Source organism: Sparus aurata, chromosome 22, assembly GCF_900880675.1.
Source record: "Sparus aurata chromosome 22, fSpaAur1.1, whole genome shotgun sequence".
Lineage (NCBI taxonomy): Eukaryota > Metazoa > Chordata > Actinopteri > Spariformes > Sparidae > Sparus > Sparus aurata.
The window spans coordinates 2,855,021-2,877,590 of NC_044208.1; the positions used below are offsets into that span (position 1 = coordinate 2,855,021).

Genomic DNA, 22,570 nt, shown 5'->3' on the forward strand with positions numbered 1-22,570 from the left:
GTCATCGAATGAGTCAAAGAATGCATTAAATCATCTGGTTGTGTGGATTTTCAGGGAGAGATAAACATGCGCATTAGGTTTCTGCTTTGTTTTTTTTTTTTAGAGGTTTGAACAAAGTAGAGCCAGTACTTTATTGACTTCTTCCTTATTCACTTTCCAAAAATGTTATGTGAAATTAGAGATAATACATGCTGGAGGCTCAGATTTTAACAGCACAATGGAGGATGTGTCTCTTCCAATTTGAATGGAACATGACCCCAAAATACAGACGGGGATTATGTGATTAAAGAACAGATATGAGAACTACAGCTTCAAACTGTAAAACACCCATCTTGACTTTGAGCTAAACTCAATGATCTGCAAGATTATATGTCCAAACAACTGTACTAAATCGAGTCTGGATTTAAACTGTGGTCAGATGATACTATTAAAAATTGCCTTGAGCACACACTGACGTTAATACTGCGCTTGTGACTGATGATCTTAATGCAGCTCACATGTTATCGGTCTGCAGTGTTGTAGCAAGGAATTAAGATATACTGACCTCTTACTTGTCAATGAAAATAACTGCCAACATGAATTTGTACTTTTCATTATTTTGATTTTCTGTACATTTTATTTCCAAAAAGGACAAAACCTTTAGCCGCACTGCCCAGAATAGGTTCTGGTGGGGAAATTCAGAATTCTTCATCAGTAGTATCAGAACCAAGTCTTTCAACCAATTCCCACATTTTTCCTCAGTTTTTATTAACTGAGTGCCTAAAAGTAGTAAAAATGAGAAATATTGCGTTTATATAGGAATCAGTCAAATTAGAACCCCCCCAGCATGCTTAAACCCTCAAATCAGAAGTATCACAGGTTCTTCCTTCCAGCTGCTGTCAGACTTTACAACAAGCACTGCTCCCAGTAGACCTCACTGTGCAATACAAACTCTATACACAACTCATTTCCCATTTCTCATTTTTTGTCTGGACAATTTTTTGATATTTATTATTTGTAATTAACAACACACTACCACACTATTTATAATTACATGTTCATATTGCACGTTTATATATATATACATATATATATATGTATATATATATAAACGTGCAATATATGTATATATATATATATATATATATATATATATATATATATATATATATTTATATATACACACACAAGTCTATAATATTTCTTACCTTTTTTATTATATTGTCTATTTTTATTCTAATATTACTGTTTATTGTAATGGTACTGTACTTTGGCTGCTGTGGCAAAGAAAGGTCCCCGTTTGCGGAACAATAAAGGAATTTTGATTCTGATTCTGAAATCAGTGGGAAAAGGTTTTTTTTAAATAATGTGATTACTGTGGGCTAAAACATAGGATTAGTTAAATGTATCAATCCGGATAAACACCTTGAGGTGAACTGCAAGCCAGTCATCACATTGAAGTGTGTAATAGCTACACAGAGCCACAAGGAGCTTGACATAGATTACAGTTGTGGAACAGAGAAAGCAAAAAGGACTAGCATAGCAACGATGGCTGTGGATGACTTGTACTTTAGCCCTTTTGCTATCCAAAACGCTTGTTGAGAAATGTTAAGGGTGGCAATGACTGAAGAAAACATACTGTACGTCAACACTGGGAGAATACAGAATTTAAGATTCTTTGTGAAAACACCATCATACAGACACATGACATAACACTGATAAAAAGAAAATGCTTCAAACGTGCAAGCTATGTGTTTCCAGCGAGAGTCCATAGCAACCACTCTAGCAACAAAATGTTGTATTTCAACTATTTTCTGGCAAAACCTGAATACATTTTTTGTCATTGTTCTCTTCCATGAACCACAGTTCCTAATTAGAAGATACTACTATCTGTGAGTCTGCTGAAAAGCTTTAATATATGTCTCTTATTTCATGATGTAATTAGCACCGTGAAGTGAGATGCTTCTTCTTGACCACAACAGCTATCAAATCTGTCAACGTTTATTTCAGATGGACTGTGGCAGCTTGAAATAATTCTCAGATTGGTTAATAAGTCAATTCTCCGGCATTTTCTGGCAGAATCAGATGTGTTTGTTGCTGGTGTTGCTGATTTTTGGTTTAAATCTTAATTAATGTAGATTATTTTTTTAAAACACATCTGCTCATATCTCTGTTGCTGTGATAAGATTACAAACACATGTTTATGATGTAAAGCATCATACCAGCACCAGTTTTAACAGATGTGAGATATACACTAAATACACATATGTTTGCATACAGTTTTACATATTGTAATGCAATACAATGTATGATGCGACTACTACCAATAATTAATTTAAGATATTTCTGTATTTTCGGAGCTGCAGGGAGCACTCAAACTGGCCCTGATAGTTGAAGCTCCATCCTTCGTGTGTTAATCCAGTGCATCTACCAGCTGCAGCCTCCCAGCATGCCTCTGGTCTAAAGCACCTTGCCATGAGGTCTGGCTAACAGACAGTCCAACAGCAACGGGCATATCAGTCATTGTTAAAAAGGAAGCTGCTGACTCCATATCTGTGAGGGGGATGGTGTGTGTGTGTGTGTGTGTGTGTGTGTGTGTGTGTGTGTATGTGTGTGTGCCTGTGCCAGAGTAAGTGGGTGGGTGGGTGTGTGTGGTGTGTGTCTGAGTGTGACGGATTGGGGGAGGGTAGAGGCATTGACTGGACTATCTGCAGCACTGCTCAGGAACATCGACACACACACACACACACACACACACACACACACACTACACACGAACCCTTGTTTCCATTGCTTGTAGGGACATCACATACACATACATACAATTCCTGAGCCTTATCTTAACCACTACTTACCTAGGCCTAAACCCTTAACCTTAACCCTTCCCCTAAAATGCAATGATGTATGTCCAGCATTTTGGGCCCCACAGAGCTGTCGGACCCCATGTCTTGAGTGGGCTTCTTGTTTTTGAAACCCCACAAATGACCATATAGACATTTATGTAAGCTGTAATGCATCCATTGAATCCTTTTATTCGCTTACAGTATATGATGGCATACTGTATGTGCCCTTTAGGGTCTTTGATTTCAGATCATGAAGCTAGTATAACAATCTTGATGAAATGAAAACATTTCATCATTTTTTAATTTATGCATAAATGGGGTACCCCAGAGATTTACTTAAATGTCCATGAAACTAGGGGACTTTCGAGACACAGATAAAATAAATGTCAAAATCTGTGCAGCAGAGGCAGTGCTCTCCTGATTATTAGTCCCTAGATGGGTCAATCTCTCCAAACAGCGGATCCTACATCGCCCATAATGCAGCCAGCACCACCCTTTCATTAGACCTTCTGCCTGGTAAATGCCATCGTCTTTCCAGACAACTTTGAACTTAAACATTTCTGGATCTACTAGAAAAATTACAGTGGGATTTACCAATGGGGGAGCTGATGCTGTAGTATCCAGTGGCTATCTTCAAATCCACCAGATAACTTTGATAAAAACAGTCATTTTCTTACTTTTCATAATATCATACTTTCATAATTCATGAGGAGACAAGAAAAAAAAGGAGAGAGACTGTTTGGCAAAAAGAAGTAGAGTCTCCAAGAGAATTCTGAGATCTGACAGAATGGACAGACAGACAGACAGACAGACAGACAGACAGACATGCAGTTAGTTACCCTAGATCAAGCCATGCCACTGTGGTGGTTTAAATGAGTCTGGGCGGCCGGCTGCTTCCTGGGCTGCTGATAAACAGCAAAGCTGCTGGAGGAAAAGTGCTGAGCGTACCAGGGATCTATTTTCAGCTAGTATCAGCAGCTGCTGCCTGCGGGAGTGCATCTTTATGTGTACCCTGCACCATATGTGATTACTCCACTGTTACAACCAGCACAGCAGCCTAATGAAGGAACGCGTTGAGGGAGCAACACAGGATGGAGAGAGGGAGGGGGTAAATACTGAGGGAGGATGGATGGAGTTCAGAGCAAAATGAAAGAGGAAGGGAGATGGTCACAGTGTAGGAAACAAAGTGTTTAAGGAAGAAGAGGAGGACAGGGAGGATACACAGAGTGTTTCCTGGTCATTAGCTGACTGCCATGACATTTGAAGCATTTCAGCTGTTGGCAGCAGTTAGTGTACGAGTTAAGACAAAGAGACAAATTCATCAACCTGACAGATTGGGGCCATTTTAGGCGAACACAGGCCTGCTCTGCGTCTGGAGAGGACTGACTATACCAGTACAGGGCAGCAAATTGTAGACAGAGGCCGATCATAGACCTGCTCAATTCTCATGACATTTTTAGGAAGCTTGCAAAATATCCTTTCATAAACAGGCGGACCAATACTATACCATCTCCTCCCTAAATCACTCTCCTCTTTTCTCACCCAGTGCTCCTCTCGTACAGCGGCCTTTCGCCTCCATAGAGGAGAGGGCTAATTTATGCAAATGTCCTCCAGTGAATTCCTGCATGTCATGCATGCTAATGAGGACATGGCATGGCATGACAATGGAGTGCTTCCCCACGCAGGAGAAAACACTCTGTCTCCATTGGAGGGAGCAGCTGACGCTTTAACATCAGATCTGCTGAGTAACCTGACATTAACCTCTGTGTTCGCAGACAAACAATAAGGAGCCTGAGTCACAGCACTAATGGAAATGAAACAGGCAATGTACTGTACGCTGTCATAACACCATTGGGGGTTAAGCTGTTATGCTGGAGGAGATGTGCAGGGAGAAAGGCCTGCCATAGAACAGAAAAGCTCTTGGGCAAAAGTATTTCACAAAGACAGCTGGAGCAGAAATACAGTAACTTATGAACCCATCAAACAGTCAGATAAAAGAAGACAAACTGTATCATTTACCAGGCCCAAAAAACTGATAATATCTGAAAGCAAAAGCTACTGCACCACATCAGAAAAGTACTGTTAGTGAAAATTAACTGAAATAAATAGCTGCCTGAGTGAAGGGAAAAGTGTTTATTTGGAAAAAATCACTGTATACACAACTTGTATCAAGGATTTAAATATATAGGTGTGCAAAGAAGCTGACATAGCAAATGATGGGTTTCTTTTTCAACGATGTTTAAGTATTAAATAGAACAACATCAATCACTTTAACACAAAAGCTCTACATCAAAAATGTCTGCCCCCCTAGATTTGATTAGTTGTTATGACACAGATATGTACTGAGGAAGGGTAACTTCAAGCTGAAGCATTAAGTTTGCTCTCTAAAATGACCAGTGTACCAGATCAGCCCAGTTGGCCGAAACATTTTTTTGGTAGTTAATGTTTCTGAGACATTTGTAAGTGTGAAGCCATGTTTGTTTTGAACAAAACAGGCGTTTCATGCCAAAACATGATCTTTCCTTAACCTAACCAAGTGATATTTGTGACTAAACCTTACCAGACAGATGCAGAAAGCGTTGTTAAAATGTTGTTAACTGAAAATAGAAAATTTTACTTAATGAAACATGCAGTTGAAACACAAACTCTCAAAAAATGTGTAGTTTGCAGCAAATACATTGTCCAAAAGAATGTTTCTGGTGTAAAACAGTTTGGGTTGGGTTTTAGTCATGAAAAAATGTAATATAAGTAAAACCCAGCCCCAACCATAACTCCTCTAACTAACACACTTACACAGCCTATAAGACAAGCCAGAAGACCTGCTGCTACATCAGTCTTCTAAAGTCTTCTTGGTTCTAGTATTAAGTCCAATAGTTTAGTTGCAGAATATATATGTACAACTTTTTAGTGCACATTAGAGTGTTAACAAAGAGGTGCTCAGCACAGTGAATACATTTTCACGTTTTCACAATGAGAGAATTGTAAACGTAAGGAAAGTGTCATCCTCAGTGACAGCAGAAGCTCAGACATTCCTGGTGCTGAGCTGTGGGTAAGTAGTGCCCCCCTTAAGGTGGATTAAATCAGATAGTGTATGTCTTAATCCTCTCCCAGTGCAGCTTACTGCACAGGCCAGACACTGGGGAGGACATAACCCCACCTCTACACTACCTAAAAACCATGCTCAACTTTCAAGACTCCGTTTGGACATTTCTGGCCATACAGTTATTATAATCAATCCTTTAATTTCTTCAAGTATATTAACACAAAACAAAAAACAAAACTAAAAAATATCTCAAAAGGGTATTCAGCCAGGACTGATGAAAGTCTGTGTATTCCTTTCATTAAGGGGAAATGTTTGCTGCTTAGCCATGCAGAGGTGGAGGTTAAATACAAAGGGCATAAACATGGAGATCACACTGCAGGCTGTCACCTAAAGGCTTGCTGCTCAAGGTGCTCCTGCACCCAGCCTCTAACACTCAGACACTCAGATTTTCTCTGTCAGCTTGCGTCATGCGATGTGTCCTTGTGTTGGCAGAGAAAGAGAGACCCCCTGCTGGACTGAGGGGGTTGGGTATTAGTGCCAGTGCTACCACTGCAGCCCATCACTCCTCTCTCTACCACTTCTCTTCATCTTCTACCACCCAACCCCTGTCTTAAAGAAGGCAGTGCTCTGTCCCTGGCTCCTGGCTTCCACCGTCTGTCTTATAGGCTGTGTTTGTGTGACAGTGTCCTGGCCATGCACTCAGTGTGGGGCCAGTCCAAGCGAGGCCCCCTCAGATAAGCCGGTATTGTGCAGGTTGAGCCCTGATAGACTTTGACCTCAGGCGGTGGATGGATCATCACTGCTTCTAAACCAAAGCAAGAGCATTACATGTGCCTGTCTCAGGTCTATCTCAAAACAACAAGTTTGCTTAAAGTGAAACTCTCGCCAAAAAGCAGCCGAGGCTTTATTTGTGACTGAATATTAGTCAAACCTTCGCGTAAAAGCATAATTATGACGAAAGAGGCACTTTTAAGATTTACCATAGTTTTGTTTTCGGGCAAGCTAATTTTCAATGGGGTGCAGGGGCACTATTTTTAGAACACTAAGAAGGCTCAACACAACATGAAACTTTGCTCGTAGTATCACCAGGGTCTCTACACATGAACACAAGCATTGAGAACATTGTTTGTGTACGCAGAGTTTACTAAAAAGTAAGTTTTTGGACAACTCACGTTAGCAGTAGCACCTCCAGCGTGCCGCCCTCATGGCAGACGAAAAGTGTCGATCCCCGAGTGCGACACTACCTAACAGGTAGTAGGTCCACCATTACTCTCCTGCCTGTTAGGTCACACTCAGGGATCAACACTTTTTGGTCTGTCTTGACGGCGGCACGCCGGAGATCCAGCTCCTATGGTGACTAGTCCAAAAACCTTCTTTTTAGTAAACTCTGCGTACACAAACTGAACAGAAAATGTTCTCAATGCTCGTGTTCATGTGTAGAGACCCTGGTGATACTACGAGCAATGTCTCATGTTGTGTCGAGTCTTCTCAGTGTTTTAAAAATAGCGATTTGGTGCTAGCGTAAAAGTGCCCCTGCACCCCATTGAAAATTAGCTTGCCCGGAAAATCTTAAAAGTGCCTCTTTCGTCGTAATTATCCATTTACACGAAGGTTTGACTGATATTCAATCACAAATAAAGCCTTGGTTGCTTTTTGGCGAGAGTTTCACTTTAAATGCAGTCTAATGCTTTGCATTCTCAACCGTCCTTTACAAGGTTTTTGAAGTCCCACAGATTTCTCCTTTGCATCCAAGAGAATACCATCATTATTTGCATAACCACAACAGGTCACTATTCAGGTGGATATAAAATATGTCACTTGCACTTGAAAGAGCCAACAGTGACATGATTTTTCTGATGAGGCCAGTCTTTAATTGCCGCCAACATGTTAGCGTATCCATGCATCTTAACAACTACTGGTAAGATTCCCAGTAAATATGATTTGAAAATGTATAATCCATACGGGGAGATCACAAGGGAGTTTTGGTGACCACCTGACCTCTCTTTTGAACCCAATATTTGCACTTGACTTCCATTTTATTCCATAAGGAGATATAACCAGATCTAATGGACAGATTGCCCCAAAATAACCCACAACTGTCCTGCATTTCTGCCTTTCTAACACTGGCCAACAATGCCTGGACCAGTGTGCCTTCAGACCAGTGTGCTGGATTTAACCTCTCTCATTTCTCTCTTCCACTGGCACTTTATGGTTTTGGTGTTCCTGGCTGAGTGTGAGTCTACATGCATGGAATTGGAACTGTCATGAGCTGCCACCCTTTTCCAAACTGCCTAATTTATGATTTTGGGTGGGGGGAGCCACTGAGGCTATCCCTAACCCTGTCCCTCAATACCATTAGTACAACCTACTTTTTGACATGTTGCTACTTTCAAATGTGTAAATTGTCTATCATTGGCTGTAACTAGCTACCATTAACTAATTACCGTAGCTTATGGTTCAGTTAGCTGTGGAGCCAGTGGCCATAGACTTTGCTACGACCAAGACCTCAGAACACAGAGGGACTCACCACAGACAACTGGGCTCAGCTGAACATGTCTGGACACCAAACCAAAATCAGTCCCTGAGACTGACAGATGCCAGTTTCAAGATGGGATGCAGTACAGTGTTAGTTAATTTTTTCAATGTTTTAAGCAAACATTCTGGCCATATCTTACAGATTGTCCCTGTGAGTCACCATTAATAACAAACTCTTCAGTATTCCATTTTACATTTTCACTTTGTGTGGCATGAACACTGTAGTCTTTAGTGGCCACAAGCACCACTTCAGACTTTTAGTCTTGTTGAAATAAATCGCAGCAAATCCTTTGTTACACTGCAGGTGTTCCTTTTTAACAGGGTGCACATTTGTGTGTGTTTTCTTTTGAGATGAAAAATGCGGAGTCTTTTCTGGCTCATGACTAAGGGAAGAACTGACAAACAGGAGGTGGTTTGAGGTCTGTAAACTAGCACTCTGCTGAATCACAGTGCTGTCCGATCCTTCTTTCCAGAATAAAAATCAGGAGAGGGCAGTGAATGGTAGCCCTGGGAATCCACCACCATCAATCAGCCAGTCAAACATTCCCACGCTAGATGTCAGGTGTACAAACAAGAAGCAATGCCATAGTTAATCATTGGAAAGACTGTGAATAGTTATTTGATTTATTCCAGTTAACAGATTTAACACTTTAACACACAGCACAAAGATTAGCTGACAGTAGTCTGCTATGATCATGGCAGAGATGACTGAGTCACATTTTTGCAATATGGAGGTCATTTTTGTTTGTCAGTGATGACTGCTCCTCTCCAGTGGAGGGCTCTCTTTGAAATTTCTCTCCATGGATTGAATTTATGGCACACTGATTCTTATGAATCCCCCTTTGTTTTTACACTCACAAGAAATATGATGTAGAAAGGCACTATGTGTGTGTGTGTGTGTGTGTGTGTGTGTGTGAAGCCTCCATTATCCAACATGGACGTTGTGCTCTTCTGTTCCTTCCCCCTGCTGGCTGGCCCGGAGGACAGCACAGCTGAGATAAAGCGGGATTGTTTTGTTCCCATGATGTGATGGCCAACAAAGCCCCTTGATGAAACTGGCTGCCCACAGTCACATTAAATATAGATGATGTCACTCACCCGCGCCAGCCCCGGCTACTCCAAGGGCAGCGAGGCCATGAGAGAGCAGTGATGAAGGTGGTGGGGGAGGTGGTCTTTGTTTCACATTTCATCTGCACCGACCTCCCCCCTCTCCTTCAGTGGCAGCAGAGGTGCCTAATTTGCCTTTTGTTTCACATAGGTGGCAGCCTTCAGTAGTTGCTGAAGGAATACTCTGTATGAAAAGTATCAGCGAAGTGCTGCTAACCGAGCACAGCTTAAGGCTGCTACTCTGAGCTGACACAGACCAGTGGGGACTGGAGACCAGCCCTGCCCCCATCATCAGAGAGAAGACGGCGGTCAGACACAAGGCAGGGATGTGTCAGCATGCTTTAGTCACTGACCGTAAAGCACAGGGTGACAGGGGACCTTAAAAAAAGTCGACAGGCCACATCAATGAAATGACATTCTTCCATGATGTGGCTGTGACTTGTCTAGACAGTCACAGAGAGATGTACTACCTGCTGAACAGGGCAGGAGAGTGCTATTTAAAGAATTTAACAAAAAAAAAAGAAGAAATAATTATTTTGAAAGATTCTGCAATTGCGATTGGATTCACAATTAGTGGGAATGATACTTTTTATATCACAATCTAAATTAAAATGGAAACAAATATCAACAATTTTTGTAGGCCAGGACACGGCTGCATCACTACAGTATTTCGTTACGTGCTGATTCGTCACACTTTTCACCTTCATCAAAAAAATTTAGCCCCTGAGATTTGGATATTGCACTGGGCCTTGCGATTTCGATTTCAATTAATTCTATACTTTATAGATCACTACATTTAATAATCAGGATCAGAATTCCATTATAGTCCTGTAACTGGGCAAATTTCTGCGGGTGCAGAAACACCAAACTGACATCAAAGAACTAGCAGCAACGAAAGCTGGCTCAAATTGCCTGTCTCAGCCAAAAGACTGCACCACAAAGACAGCCGACAGACAACTAGCTTGTACATTCTGCGCCTGACTGAGATGAAATAACTCTCCACACCACCAGATGGTGGTAGACTGTATACCTCATTAAAGGTTTGCAAACCTCTGTTACAATGAAGCAGGACAGTTGCTAAAGTAGGCTCTTCTAATGAAGAACATGTCTGATAAAAAGTGTCAAATCTATTTAAAATGGGTGAAACCATGCATATTACAGTGATACACTCAAGGTGCTTTCCTTTTCTTTTACATTTTTATTCTTGTGCACTGATTCGCTTAGCTGAACAGCCAATCAAAGTGTCAAAATTTCTCTCACTGACGGGCTCCGCTGCTGATTCGCCATGCTCAGCTGGCTGTAAAAGCCACCGACAAGGGCCATGTGGTGCCATCCAGGCCAATGGTGCAGAACACACCAACTCAGGGCCCTAAGAGGCAAATATTGCCTGTTTCACTCCACTACATTTGTTTCACAGTTATTACTTACTTTGAAAATAAAGATTTTACAATTACTAAAATATATATAAGCTTAAATAGCTTTTTATATATAAATAAATCAGTAATGGAAATCTAATATATATATATACTGTGTTATATAACACTGTGGAACAGTAGAAGTACACTCTGAGTTTTTACATTTGGTCCTTTGAGCATGACTCACCGACAGCACCAGATATGATAGCTAATAAATCATTTGAAGTAACAGTTCAAATCACTTTGAGCTCTGCAAAATGGCATAATTCACTATTTTCAGTTGGATTATGCATTTTTGCATTTCTACATAGTATATGATTAAATTGGCAGGGTGCTGGTGAATGTGATGTAGCTTCCTAAGTGTTCACTGGGAAAGAATAAAGCCAACATATTCATTATATGATGTTTTGCCATTTGGATAATACAATAAAAAATATATGAAATGTTGTCAAATTGAACAGGGATGGACAAAGGGAAGTAGGCACGGTGAAAACCTCAACGGGACTATATCTCTCTCTGGCATATTAAAGAGACAGTCATTGAAAGATGTTACTTTCCACACTCTATCTCACACCTGAAACACACAGCAGCTCATGCATTATTCATGACTGCAGTGAGTGAATGAAAGGGATGCTGCTTTAAGCATCCAGGAGCCATTCCCTGCAGTCATTCTTTGAGTTAAGGAGCAGAAAAAAAGCCCCGTTGCTCATTTAACATAAAAAGACAATCTGACGTTAACGTCTTTTTCAATGAGCTGGTGACAGAGTCGTTGACAGACGTTACTTTATTAATACACGCTGGCCCCAGCGAGGAGCCGCAACTCTGCAGCACATGCGGGATGTGCCCCAGTTTTCACAGCAGCACATGTATGTATGCATGTGTGTGTGTGCGTGTGTGTGGGTGTGTGACATCAATACGTCAGAGGAGTACTTTCATCATGTGTTTGGCGGAGGAGCTCTGACGGGGATCAGTTGAAAGTGGCAATGCGAGAGTGAGCAAGAGACAGGAGTGTTGCTGAACCTGATGAGCGGTGAGCCCGAGGTGGCATTAATCTCACCATGAAATGCTACCCGCTGACAACAGCGGCGGCGGTAACATCTGACAGGTGCTAATTGGCAATCACAGCCCTATAGGCTCAATAATGCACTTTCTCACACCTTTCGCTATCCTCCAGCGAATGACAAATTAAAACACTATTTTACTTCTATCCCTTCTCAAAAAACGAAAACAAAATTAACAAAAAACTTTACCTTAGAGTCATCAGTGAAGTTAAATGTGAGATGTGATAATATATTAAAAAGAGATGAAATCATAACTTCTACCTTTGTCCTGAATTCATTCAAAATGTTTCAGAATAAAAGAAACCATTCCAACACTTAAAACTTGAAGTGAACACTTCACTTTGTATTGGGCAAATCATGAACAAAATGCCCCTGCCCCATGAAGAGCCTACCATGGCAAGTTATTAGGTTTAAAAGCACCTTTTCAAGAGAGCCCTGCTAATACAACAAAACATACTACTTTAGTACTACTGTAGAGGCATTAAAACTACACAGACACAGTTTCAGTGTTGTGCTGAAAGCCTGTTAGTTTGTTAGTAGATTCCATATGAGAAAATGATAAAACACTCACATCCTATTGGACTGTCAGTCAGATGTCCAGAATCCAGCAGCCATAAGCCACTTAAATAAACCATCCACAGGCTTCTATATGCAACAGAGTGAGCCCGGGGAGGCCTCATGTTTCATGTCAAGTTACAATCTGTTCAAATATGGCCAATAAAAAATTGATTAGTAAATGTAAATTGACACAAATTGTTAAGTAGAGCCCCTATAAGGTGTTATCAGACAGATGTGAAGCAATTTTTGACCTTGCTTCATTCACACACAATTGACTGTTCCAGAACTTTCAGTGTTCAAATCAGTTCTCGTACCAACAGTAACAGTGTTAGCAGGAGCTTGCTAGCAAGTTACAAGTGCAGGGATTTTCCCTGATCAATATGAAGTGAAACATGTGAAACGTAGCAACCACACAGTATCTTTCTGTTATATTAAAGTACAAAATGGCTCCTTTTGTCTTTCTTGTCTTCAATATTGAAGACATGTGAGGTCAATCACAGTCCCGACTAATAATACTCAGGATCAGTCATATATATATATTTTTTTTTAGATTTGAGACACTGGAAAAAGATCCATATTCTCATAAGGCACGGTACAGTGCAGCATAATTTGCTGTCAGTTAGCAGGAGTTGTTTTCCCCTGTGGTTTCATGTAATGCTGATGATGCAAGATGATAGTCACTAAAACTGTCTAGTGAATGTCTTACATGTCAGTCCAAATGACTTAATGTGTATTCCTCTGGGACCTTTTGTAAAATTCCATTCTAAACACAAACTGGACCAGAACTAAAGGCAATGATGTGTCTTTGTACCAAATTATCTTTAGTACAGATGACAAATAGTCATCAGAGTATTCGAACGCCTTTATTGTCCAAATAAATAGGAAAAAAACTAAAATGCTCTGACTGTGGAGTTCCACAAGGTCAGTGCTATCGACCATATTTACATATTTACGCAATGGCCATTTTCCTCTGACATCACAGTGGGAAGCTCAAATGCTGTTATAAAAAGCATGTCACTTGCTATGTTCCATGTTGCAACATGATGATGTTAGGGAACCTGACAAGCCTTTTACAATTCACTGCTCCCTGACTCATCAGCAACTGGAAAGACAAGGATAATGAAAATCCAGAGGGATATTGGGCCATACAGTATGCTGTTAGACAAAACAACACATTTGGTAACCCATTAGCTTCTGTTAGATAGCAGCTAACATTAGCATTCAACATCTTACTAGCCAGGGTTACAATTTGATTGTATCACAAAATACAATAGAAAAGGCATCAATTTTGAAATGTAAATGACATCTTAGACTCATTTATTTAAGCCTGTAAGATGCACTGGATGTAATCAAGCTTTTAATGTAGGCTAACATGACATAATGTAATATGAAGCGGGTCTTGCCAGCCACTTTATCACAGACAAAACACTCACTGCTAGTTCTTGTAAATACTTTCATGTTGGAATTTGCATGAATATTACTGAGAGATGGGATTTAGTGAGCATAGTGTCGCATTATGTTACTGACTTACCAGGGTGTTTCTGAGGTCAGCTGAGAGAGTTGGCTAACATTGTCCAGGTGCAGAAATGTGTCCAAGATGAGCGCTGACATGTCAGAATTGACTTACACCTCTTTTCACTATCCATTGTGATTTCAGTTGCTGATCAATCAGAAGGGAGCATCATGATCACAATATATGAAATTCTCTCAGACAGAAACACAGCAGTATGACACTATCCAGCAGCATTTCACCTTTCCATCCGGGCATGACATCAGAGGAAAATGGCAACCATGTGAATATGGTCTATACAGCCCTGGGGGTAAGTAGTTACAAAGTAATCCGTACTCGGATTCTTACTTTTTTGTTGTGATAAACAAAGTAACATGTTAGTTTCGCAATTCAAGTAATCCGTTATTTATTTCATTTTCTATAACAGTAATCCGATGCACCCATGGAACGGCTTTTTAGCCTTGTCCTTACCTGTAGAGGAACTGACTGTCAGACACACGTTTTGAAAAACTGCTCCTATTATAATCACTACTGTGGACTAGTAGAGAGTCAAGTAGAGAGAACAGAACATTGGCTGGGTGAGTCTGTGCCCATGCACTGTCACTGTATTTGTTCTTTTATCTTTTCTATGTAAGCACCCAAGGTTTATCAGTTCATTAGTTGCATTTTCAAATATCAAATACTGGCTAAAAGAGCCCTTGTTGTATTGTTGTCACTGAAACAGCTGTGCCTAATGCTGCATGTCTCTGCCAAGTTCTCTGTCAGATTGTTAGCAAAATAAAGACTTGTAAATGTTATATTGAAAAGAAGGCTACAAAATGACAGTAGAGACAATACATTCAGAGGTACATGTACAATTTTAGACACAATATAACCGACATGCACAACCAGTTGCAAAGGGGTTTTACCTTAATGTTTGGTAATAAATAAACTCTACTCAGTAGATAATGCAGAAATGTAACAATCTACTTTTTAATGACAATAATGTTGTAACATAATGAGTTACTTTTAAATGTAATGTTACCAAACACTGGGTCTATGGCACTAGAATTCAGCTAGCGTCTTGTTAGCTGCAGCTGATGGGAATACCAGGTATACAAGATATGGTCAGACTGAGCTGTGACTTAGTGTGTTATAATTCGTGTGATACTTAATAAGACAGCTGTTACTTAATAAAGCATCTGCTGAATAATACATATAAATGTAACTATACTTCATTCATACTAGGGAAAATGTCAGTAAGCTTTGTGATAATTTTTTATGCATTAAGATAGTATGGACATTGCGCTGTAATTTACATTAGGCTCATGTCATGGCCAACAGTTGCATTCGGATAAATGTTTTGCTTGAGGTGGAGCGTGGTCAGTGGGTTCAGCAGTCACAGTTCATTAGTTTGTGGAGTTTGGGTGCTAGGGGAAGGTGCAGAGAGCCTGGCAGAATTGTACATTCATGAGTTTTAGTGTTTTATTGTCTAAACGCCTGCAGCGTTCTACTCCTGCAAAAGAAAACTGTCATGAAACCAGTGTGATTGATAGACGTACCTCTTCCGGAAGGCTAACGACCAAGCCATTCTCCGCCTGGCCCACCAGCGCCTGGAGGAAATACTCGCTGCAGGCGGCCAGCACGGCCCGGTGCCCACGGAACTCCTTGCCCTCCACCAGGACAGTCACATCGCACAGGATATCCTGCTTCCGCTGGTCGTTGAGGCAGAGGAGGATATTGGTACAATGAACTGTCGACTCATACACATACATGGGGGCTTCAGGCTTCTCATCCACGGACATTCCGCTCACGCCCTGGAAATAGAAACACAACAGAGGGGGGTCAGCTTACAGCCGAACCCAGCAAGCACATACCGCAGGGCTGACATCAGCCCCGACGATCTGCTGCAGCCAGCCTCATGATTCAACACATACAAGCCTGACTGACTGCGGCTCTCTTCGCGTGCTCACTCCTATAACATTCAAAAGCCAGCAGAATTGTGTTGTGCATTCCCCGGCTCAGTGTCGACCCGCACAAAACATTTGTACATGACTAACAAAAGACTGACTTTGAGAGTAGTCCACACATTTCCACTTACACACTTACCCCTATACATTCAAATCACATGCTCAAAAAACCCCAGGTAATCAGATCAAAAGATAAAAACACACAGGACACCCTTTATTTAAAGGCCAATCACATTTAAATCAAAGGTAGACAAGAGGGTCCATAGTAAAGAATGCTGTATTTTGTGCTTTAGAGGTCCACATGTGTTTGTAATCTAAGAAGGACTCACTGTAAAGGTATGCTGAGCGGCTTGGACACACTCTGCAAGAGAATATCAGCTGAACAGTTCTTCACAGGATAACCCAAATGACAGTCACAAGATTGATTTTAAGCTATGGGAATGGAAACAGTTACAGAAGTTCTGTTTAATATGGGCACAAAAAACTGTATATCTGCAATTTCAAAAGAGAACCATATTACCACGTTAACTCTTACAATAGGCTTTTAAAATGTATCAAGTCCAACCAACAATAAAGTCAAAATCTCCAGATCAATCAGCCTGGGAGACAGTGAGTCAAAAGTGAAGGTATTAATCTAATATATAATAAACAGCATGCCATTTCTGTTGTCAGAGGTCTGCCCGACTGCAGTCATGGGTCTTGGATGATGAGGAGTTAAAGGACCCACAGTAAGAGTAAATTATGAACTTGTGTTATTCTTAAGTTACTGTGTGCTGTTTCATTGAATAAAAACATTTTTTCTGTTATAAGCGATTCCTTGACATGGGGTGACTTTGTCCCTTTGTCCCAGTTTTACAAAGTGCAGCAAATTAGATTTTCTCAGAGAAGTTCAGTTTCTTTAATTGGCAGACAAATGCAGTAAATGTGATTACACTCAGAGAATATCCTCATTCTGAATGGAATTGTTTATAATTCAATTTCTCCTCCTTATGATTGGAGGGGAAATAATCTGAGATGCTATATGTTGTATACATTGTGCTGCATTTGACTGACAGCCCATGGGTCATAGGGGCTCCCTATAGTTTTTCCCAAACTGGTGTCTTTTTAAATACTTTTTTGTGTAAATAAATAAAAAAACACTTTTAGTTCCTGGTGCTAGCAATGACTACATAACAACGTGAAGTAACGAAAGCTCTTACTGGTTAGTGAAAATGCTTCAAGCGAAACTCTCGCCAAAAAGCAAGCCTCGGTTGCTTTTTGGCGAGAGTTTCGCTTTAAGAAGAATAGGAAGTGTTGAGTGCAGAAGATCTAGAATTCCTTCAGTAAACCCAAAAAATAAACACAACAGAGACGAGTTCCATAACACAATAATTTCACCCAGCATCCAGGAGGAATCTCAGAGTGGAAAGAGAGTGTGTTTGAGTGTGTGTATGAAATGGTGCAAGTGTTGCTACTACTTCAAGTGTGAAAATGGAGACTGATGGGTGTCCTCACCTTGCAAATAAAACTAGCCATCTTGTGAAAATAGGAGCCTATCGCTGTGTGAAGAACAGGGTGGAAATGCAGTGAAGGAGAGCTCTCCACGCTGCAGCTGATCAGATGAGACTGTGATCACTGACTGTGGTTACAGGGGCAATCAATCCAGTTGACAGGTCTCACAAATACATATGAGTGCTGAATGAAATCATTGGGTAAGACGTTGTTTGTTTCCATGTGCCACAGTAAGCAACCATACCACGGCCTTTGAAAAAAACAGAATCCAGTGTTCGGCAGGATCATTGCATAAATACTGTTCTGTTGTCTTGAACCAAAAATTTCATCAGGATATAGAGTTGGAGATATATTCTAATGGCTAGAAGAAAAGTTTGACTGTGGAATATAAAGGCTGCAGGTTAACGCTCGGAGACTCAACACAAACCAATTGGGACCTGATGGATCCAAACGGGCAGGATCGGGACAGGGGCTGACAAACATTTAGAAATTATGTCCGTTGTCAGTCGCATCTACTGACATTACTTTCAAGCTCTTTTTGTGAAATTATAGTGAAAAAACAAATAAATGGTGTAAAAATAAGTGATATTAAGCGATGCACTTGCCATCTTTGTTTGGGGCTGTATGTCCTGTTGAGTGCTGTTGATTGTTACTTAAGTGACAATGCTTTGAATGTTTTGTTGTTGCTTTTTTTCCCCTCATTTTTATTTTTTTTACATCTATGTGTGTAGAACAATGTAGTCATCTACACTGTACATGTCTCATGTCAGGGTTAACGGACAGGCTGTAGGCTAACCAAGATAACGACTTCTGTACGTGACGAGGTAACGGATGTCGAGTTTGGGTCCAGCCTGGTTACTACTCTCTCAGACTCAGATTTGGACGCCCTGTGCCGATTATTGTACAAATGCGTCACCTTGTTAAATTCTCAAATGCCATGACCATCAGTGAAGGCCAGGTATTGCAGATGAAATATGCAAATGATTCAGGAAATGCATGGCAAATTTATGAAGTAAACAGATTTAATAGTCGACAGCATTTTTTAAACAATCAGCGCCTTTGAAAACCAGAAGCGCAGGCTAACCACAGCCCAGTGAGTGGCTTATTTCTCCAATTGGGTGCAAGAAGAGATCATGATGATGTCTCAGCATAAGAGAGCAGTCAATCATTCTCTATCTGCTGTATAGCCCACTAGAGGTGACGTCTGACACAGGCAAATGCATACTGAGTGTAGACCACAATGAGGGAAGTGAAAATTGTGGGCTGGCTTTGCGAGGCTGCACTGAGCCATGAATTGCATCTAAGCCATTTGTAGATTCTGTTGTTTACCTGTGACAGAGTCATAGTGATGACTGGACTGGAGCAATGTACTGCGAGAGCAAACAGTCTGCTGTGGGGGCTGTTTTGGAAAGTAAGTCCAGACCCTCTTGTGGTTCTGGTTGGTCCAACTCTTGTATAGTTTGCTTATTTCCACCAAACATTTCTCAGTTAGCTTCCTTGGTCTTCCAAGAATAATGTTTCCAGATGCGGTTGCGAGGTTCACAACACTCCAAACATGCTATTTCTACCCTGGAATGCACATTTGCCTCACTTGGACTTCAGATGGTTTGTTGCAGTGGCAGTAAAATGCAAGGATGACAAAAACACACACACATGCACACACAAATACAGTGCAAACATATTCACAAACACATCCTTATACAGACAGACACATACCCAGACACGCGTGCACACACACGCACACACACACACACACACACACACACACACACACACACACACACACACACACACCACAAAATAGCAGGTTGTGGCAGAATTCTAGAAGTGCTGATGGATGCAAAAGATTTCCTATTTCTTTCTTTCCTTTTTTTTTAATCCAGGGTCAGTTGTTGACGGCAGCTCTTTCTGCTACACTACAGATGCATCCAACCTTCTCTGGAGCTGCTACCATTCCTGTGTAGATCAAAAGCGCAGCGGGATGGTGATGAGAAGGCTACCTGCTGTGGTCAGAGCTGACTTCAGGGCTCACCGGTGGATGCTCCTGTAGTGAGCACGCTCATCTGAGGGAGGCTGATGTAGACTAATGTGGCTGGAGACCTGTTAGCTCTGCACTACAGATTATAGCAATTATGTATGTGGAGCTACGGCGCACTGCTTCAATTGTGTGTGTGTAGAACAGCCCACACACTGCTATACTGTGCAGGAGGTGCATCAGAGAGAAGCTACAGGTAACATCCTGTACTAAACAATGCTATCATTATGTTCACCTGTCACTATCACAGCTGACTGTACCTGCGGTTCCCTCACCATTTTCCATTGTCAGATTGATTTCTCATTAACACATGGTTATACCACTAGACAGTCACACAGCAAGTTCTGTCCACATGCTAAAGTTTTCTCTGCTGCTGCTTTGTATTTGTGTCAAAAGTCATGTTCTCACTGCAGAAAAATATCCTCTTTGAAGATTTGACTGTAGCTTCAATGTATCAAACTGTCATACATTAGATTTATTCCAGCTATTCAGTCTACTGCTGGCAAAACACACTTTTTTAATCATCATTGAATTTAGTTGCTCTCTTTCTCCCTCTCAAATCTTTGTTTTAAGTACAGAGCTGAAGACAGGATGTGGTTAGCCTAGCTTTGTATAAAGATTGGAGCTAGAAACAGCTAGCTAGCTCTGTCCAAAGTACAAAAAACACTTCTGAAGCTCAGTCAACATTTTGTATCTCATTTGTTTTACTTCAAAACAAACAGAACTGGAAAGATGACGATGGTTTTAGGAGTAAGTGGTGTGCTTAGTCTTTATGCTAAGCTAGGCTAATCCCGTCCTGACTCCAGCTCTGTACTTAATACACACATGATTTTGATAGCAATCTTCTCACCCCATTCTTGGAAAGACAGTACATGAGCATTTCCCCCCAAATATTGATCTATTCCTTTGGAAAGAACAGTTCACCCAACAATGAATCCTGTTGTAGCATTCTCCTCAACAACTGATGTAGCTGGGAACTTCAATCATCAATCAATCTCTGTTTGTACAACACGCATTCACAACAACAAAAGTTATCTCATGACACTTTCAAGTTGAGCGGGTCCAAGGTGGAATATTCACTGTAGCCGCTAAGCTAACTGTTTTGGAACGCATCCTGACTAAAGTGGAGGCACAAGCTCAACTTCATGTCAAGAGGAGAAAAAAAACGTCTTTTCAAATCAATTTGAGACTTGGATCATACCAGACGTTCCGTATGGAGTCACTGTTACTGAAACAAGGCTCCCTCACTTGAATGCTGCAAGTCTGTTTTACTGTGAAGCTCGAGAAATGTTTTGTGGACGATGAAACTTCAACCGACTCTCCATCGGCATGAAGGTGAGGAGAAAATAACATTTTCTGTATTGGTGAACCAAAAAAGACATAAAAACTGCCCATGACAATTCCCCAGAGCCCAAGATTATAAAAGCTCACAGGATTTCTTGTATAATTAAATCAACAACACAGCCACACTTTCCTCTTTTTTGTTGGTTAACAGCGGGTCACAGGTGCCACTGATTATTACCATGGAAACAAAGCTGAGATGCTTTATTTTTATGTGGAGAGGAAATAAGACTGGACTCATTCAAACCAAGCAAACACAAGTATTAAGAGACGAAAAACCACAATTATGCATTGAGCAGGATGTTTGAGTCAGCTTTGGCCTGACTTTCATATGACGTGGTCTCAGTTTGGGGACTTTTAAGTAGGAGGGGTGGGAGGGTGGGGTGGTAATGTGTGAGTGTGTCATAATGTGCTCTGTGATGTGTGTCGTCGCCCTCTCTGAGCCTCAGCAGAATGATGTGCAGGGTGTGTGGAAGAAGGAGGTGGGTCATGAAATAAAGGAGTGCACATCTTCATGTACATCTGCAGCACCAAGGTACGCAAAAAGAAAACAATGCAAGTTCTATTAAAGGATGATGATAATTGCTGAGCTGACTGTTGATTCTTGATTCTGGAAACAGCAGCTGACAAAACAATCTTCACTCAAGTCAATTAGTCATTCTATATCACAAAAATGTAGAAATGCAAGTTGGTGTCGCCTTATGCTACACAGTAAAAAAAAAAACGATGGTGAAGAAAGGAGGATGAGTTCAGGATTCTGAGGAGAGCCTGAAGAAAGGAGCTATATACTACCCTTTCCTTTGCCAGATAGCTGGATGCGATGGCAGCACATGTAGAAGTAGCAGCCAAAAGCTCTCTAAAACTTGCTTTTTTTGGGTTTAATTTAATTTTTTTTTTTACTTTGGCTATTTGAGCACACTTTACTTATGACAGAAACACACCCATCAACATCTGAAAGGAAGTGTGGGGTTTGGATTAAGCAGCAGACCGTGAGACACTCTCTGCCAATGGCATCTCCCTCCCAGCCAGTCAGACCACCAGGACCAAAAGTCACCGTTATCCATGCAATCGGTCCAGGATCAGAGCTAAGCTAACCCTTTTCATAAGATTCCGTCTTAAATTCTATTCTTTCCATCACTCGTTGATATAATTAACATATTGTTTTCCATCGTTTCCTGATAGATTAGTGGCACAATCAATCAGGATGGAGCAGAATGTGGACCACAGGTACATGCACACCTGCTGCAAGTGATGAGTTGTTGCATATAACAAAGTAACACACAGGAGGTCTGAAGAACAACTTCAACTAGGACAATAGTTTTAAAATGATTTGTCTAATGGGACATATCCAAGGCATGAAAAAAATACCAATGCAGCCTGTGGCTCCCTTTAATAAACAAGGTTCGTCTCAACTGCTGCTGCTATAGTCTAATAACATTATCCACTGAGCCAGTAGAGTCAGAGTTAGACTAACGTGAACATTGTGTCACTGTGCACAATTAGAGGGGAGGACTCCTGCCAGATGACTGTAACTGAGGATGAACATGGTTTTAATTGGAATTATCAAATTAGGCCATGGCAACAAATGCCCTTGGAGCTGTGCAAGGTGGTAAATGTCAACATGTAGGGTGATGATGATGATGGGTAGGTAAATGAAAGCACAAATCTAGGGTGTATATTACCATGTCAATTTCAAATGTAAA

The 22,570-nt window shown here is 40.9% G+C and overlaps 1 protein-coding gene across 3 annotated transcripts in view; it reads right to left on the minus strand.

Annotated features, from left to right (window-relative positions):
* Positions 1 to 22,570, minus strand: part of bach2b (BACH transcriptional regulator 2b) — a 106,100-nt gene that overhangs the window by 21,007 nt on the left and 62,523 nt on the right. For all 3 annotated transcript variants that reach the window (XM_030405124.1, XM_030405125.1, XM_030405127.1), the window contains one exon: positions 15,593 to 15,847. In XM_030405124.1, coding sequence (XP_030260984.1) covers positions 15,593 to 15,847 — 255 coding nt within the window. The remainder of the gene's footprint in view (positions 1 to 15,592; positions 15,848 to 22,570) is intronic.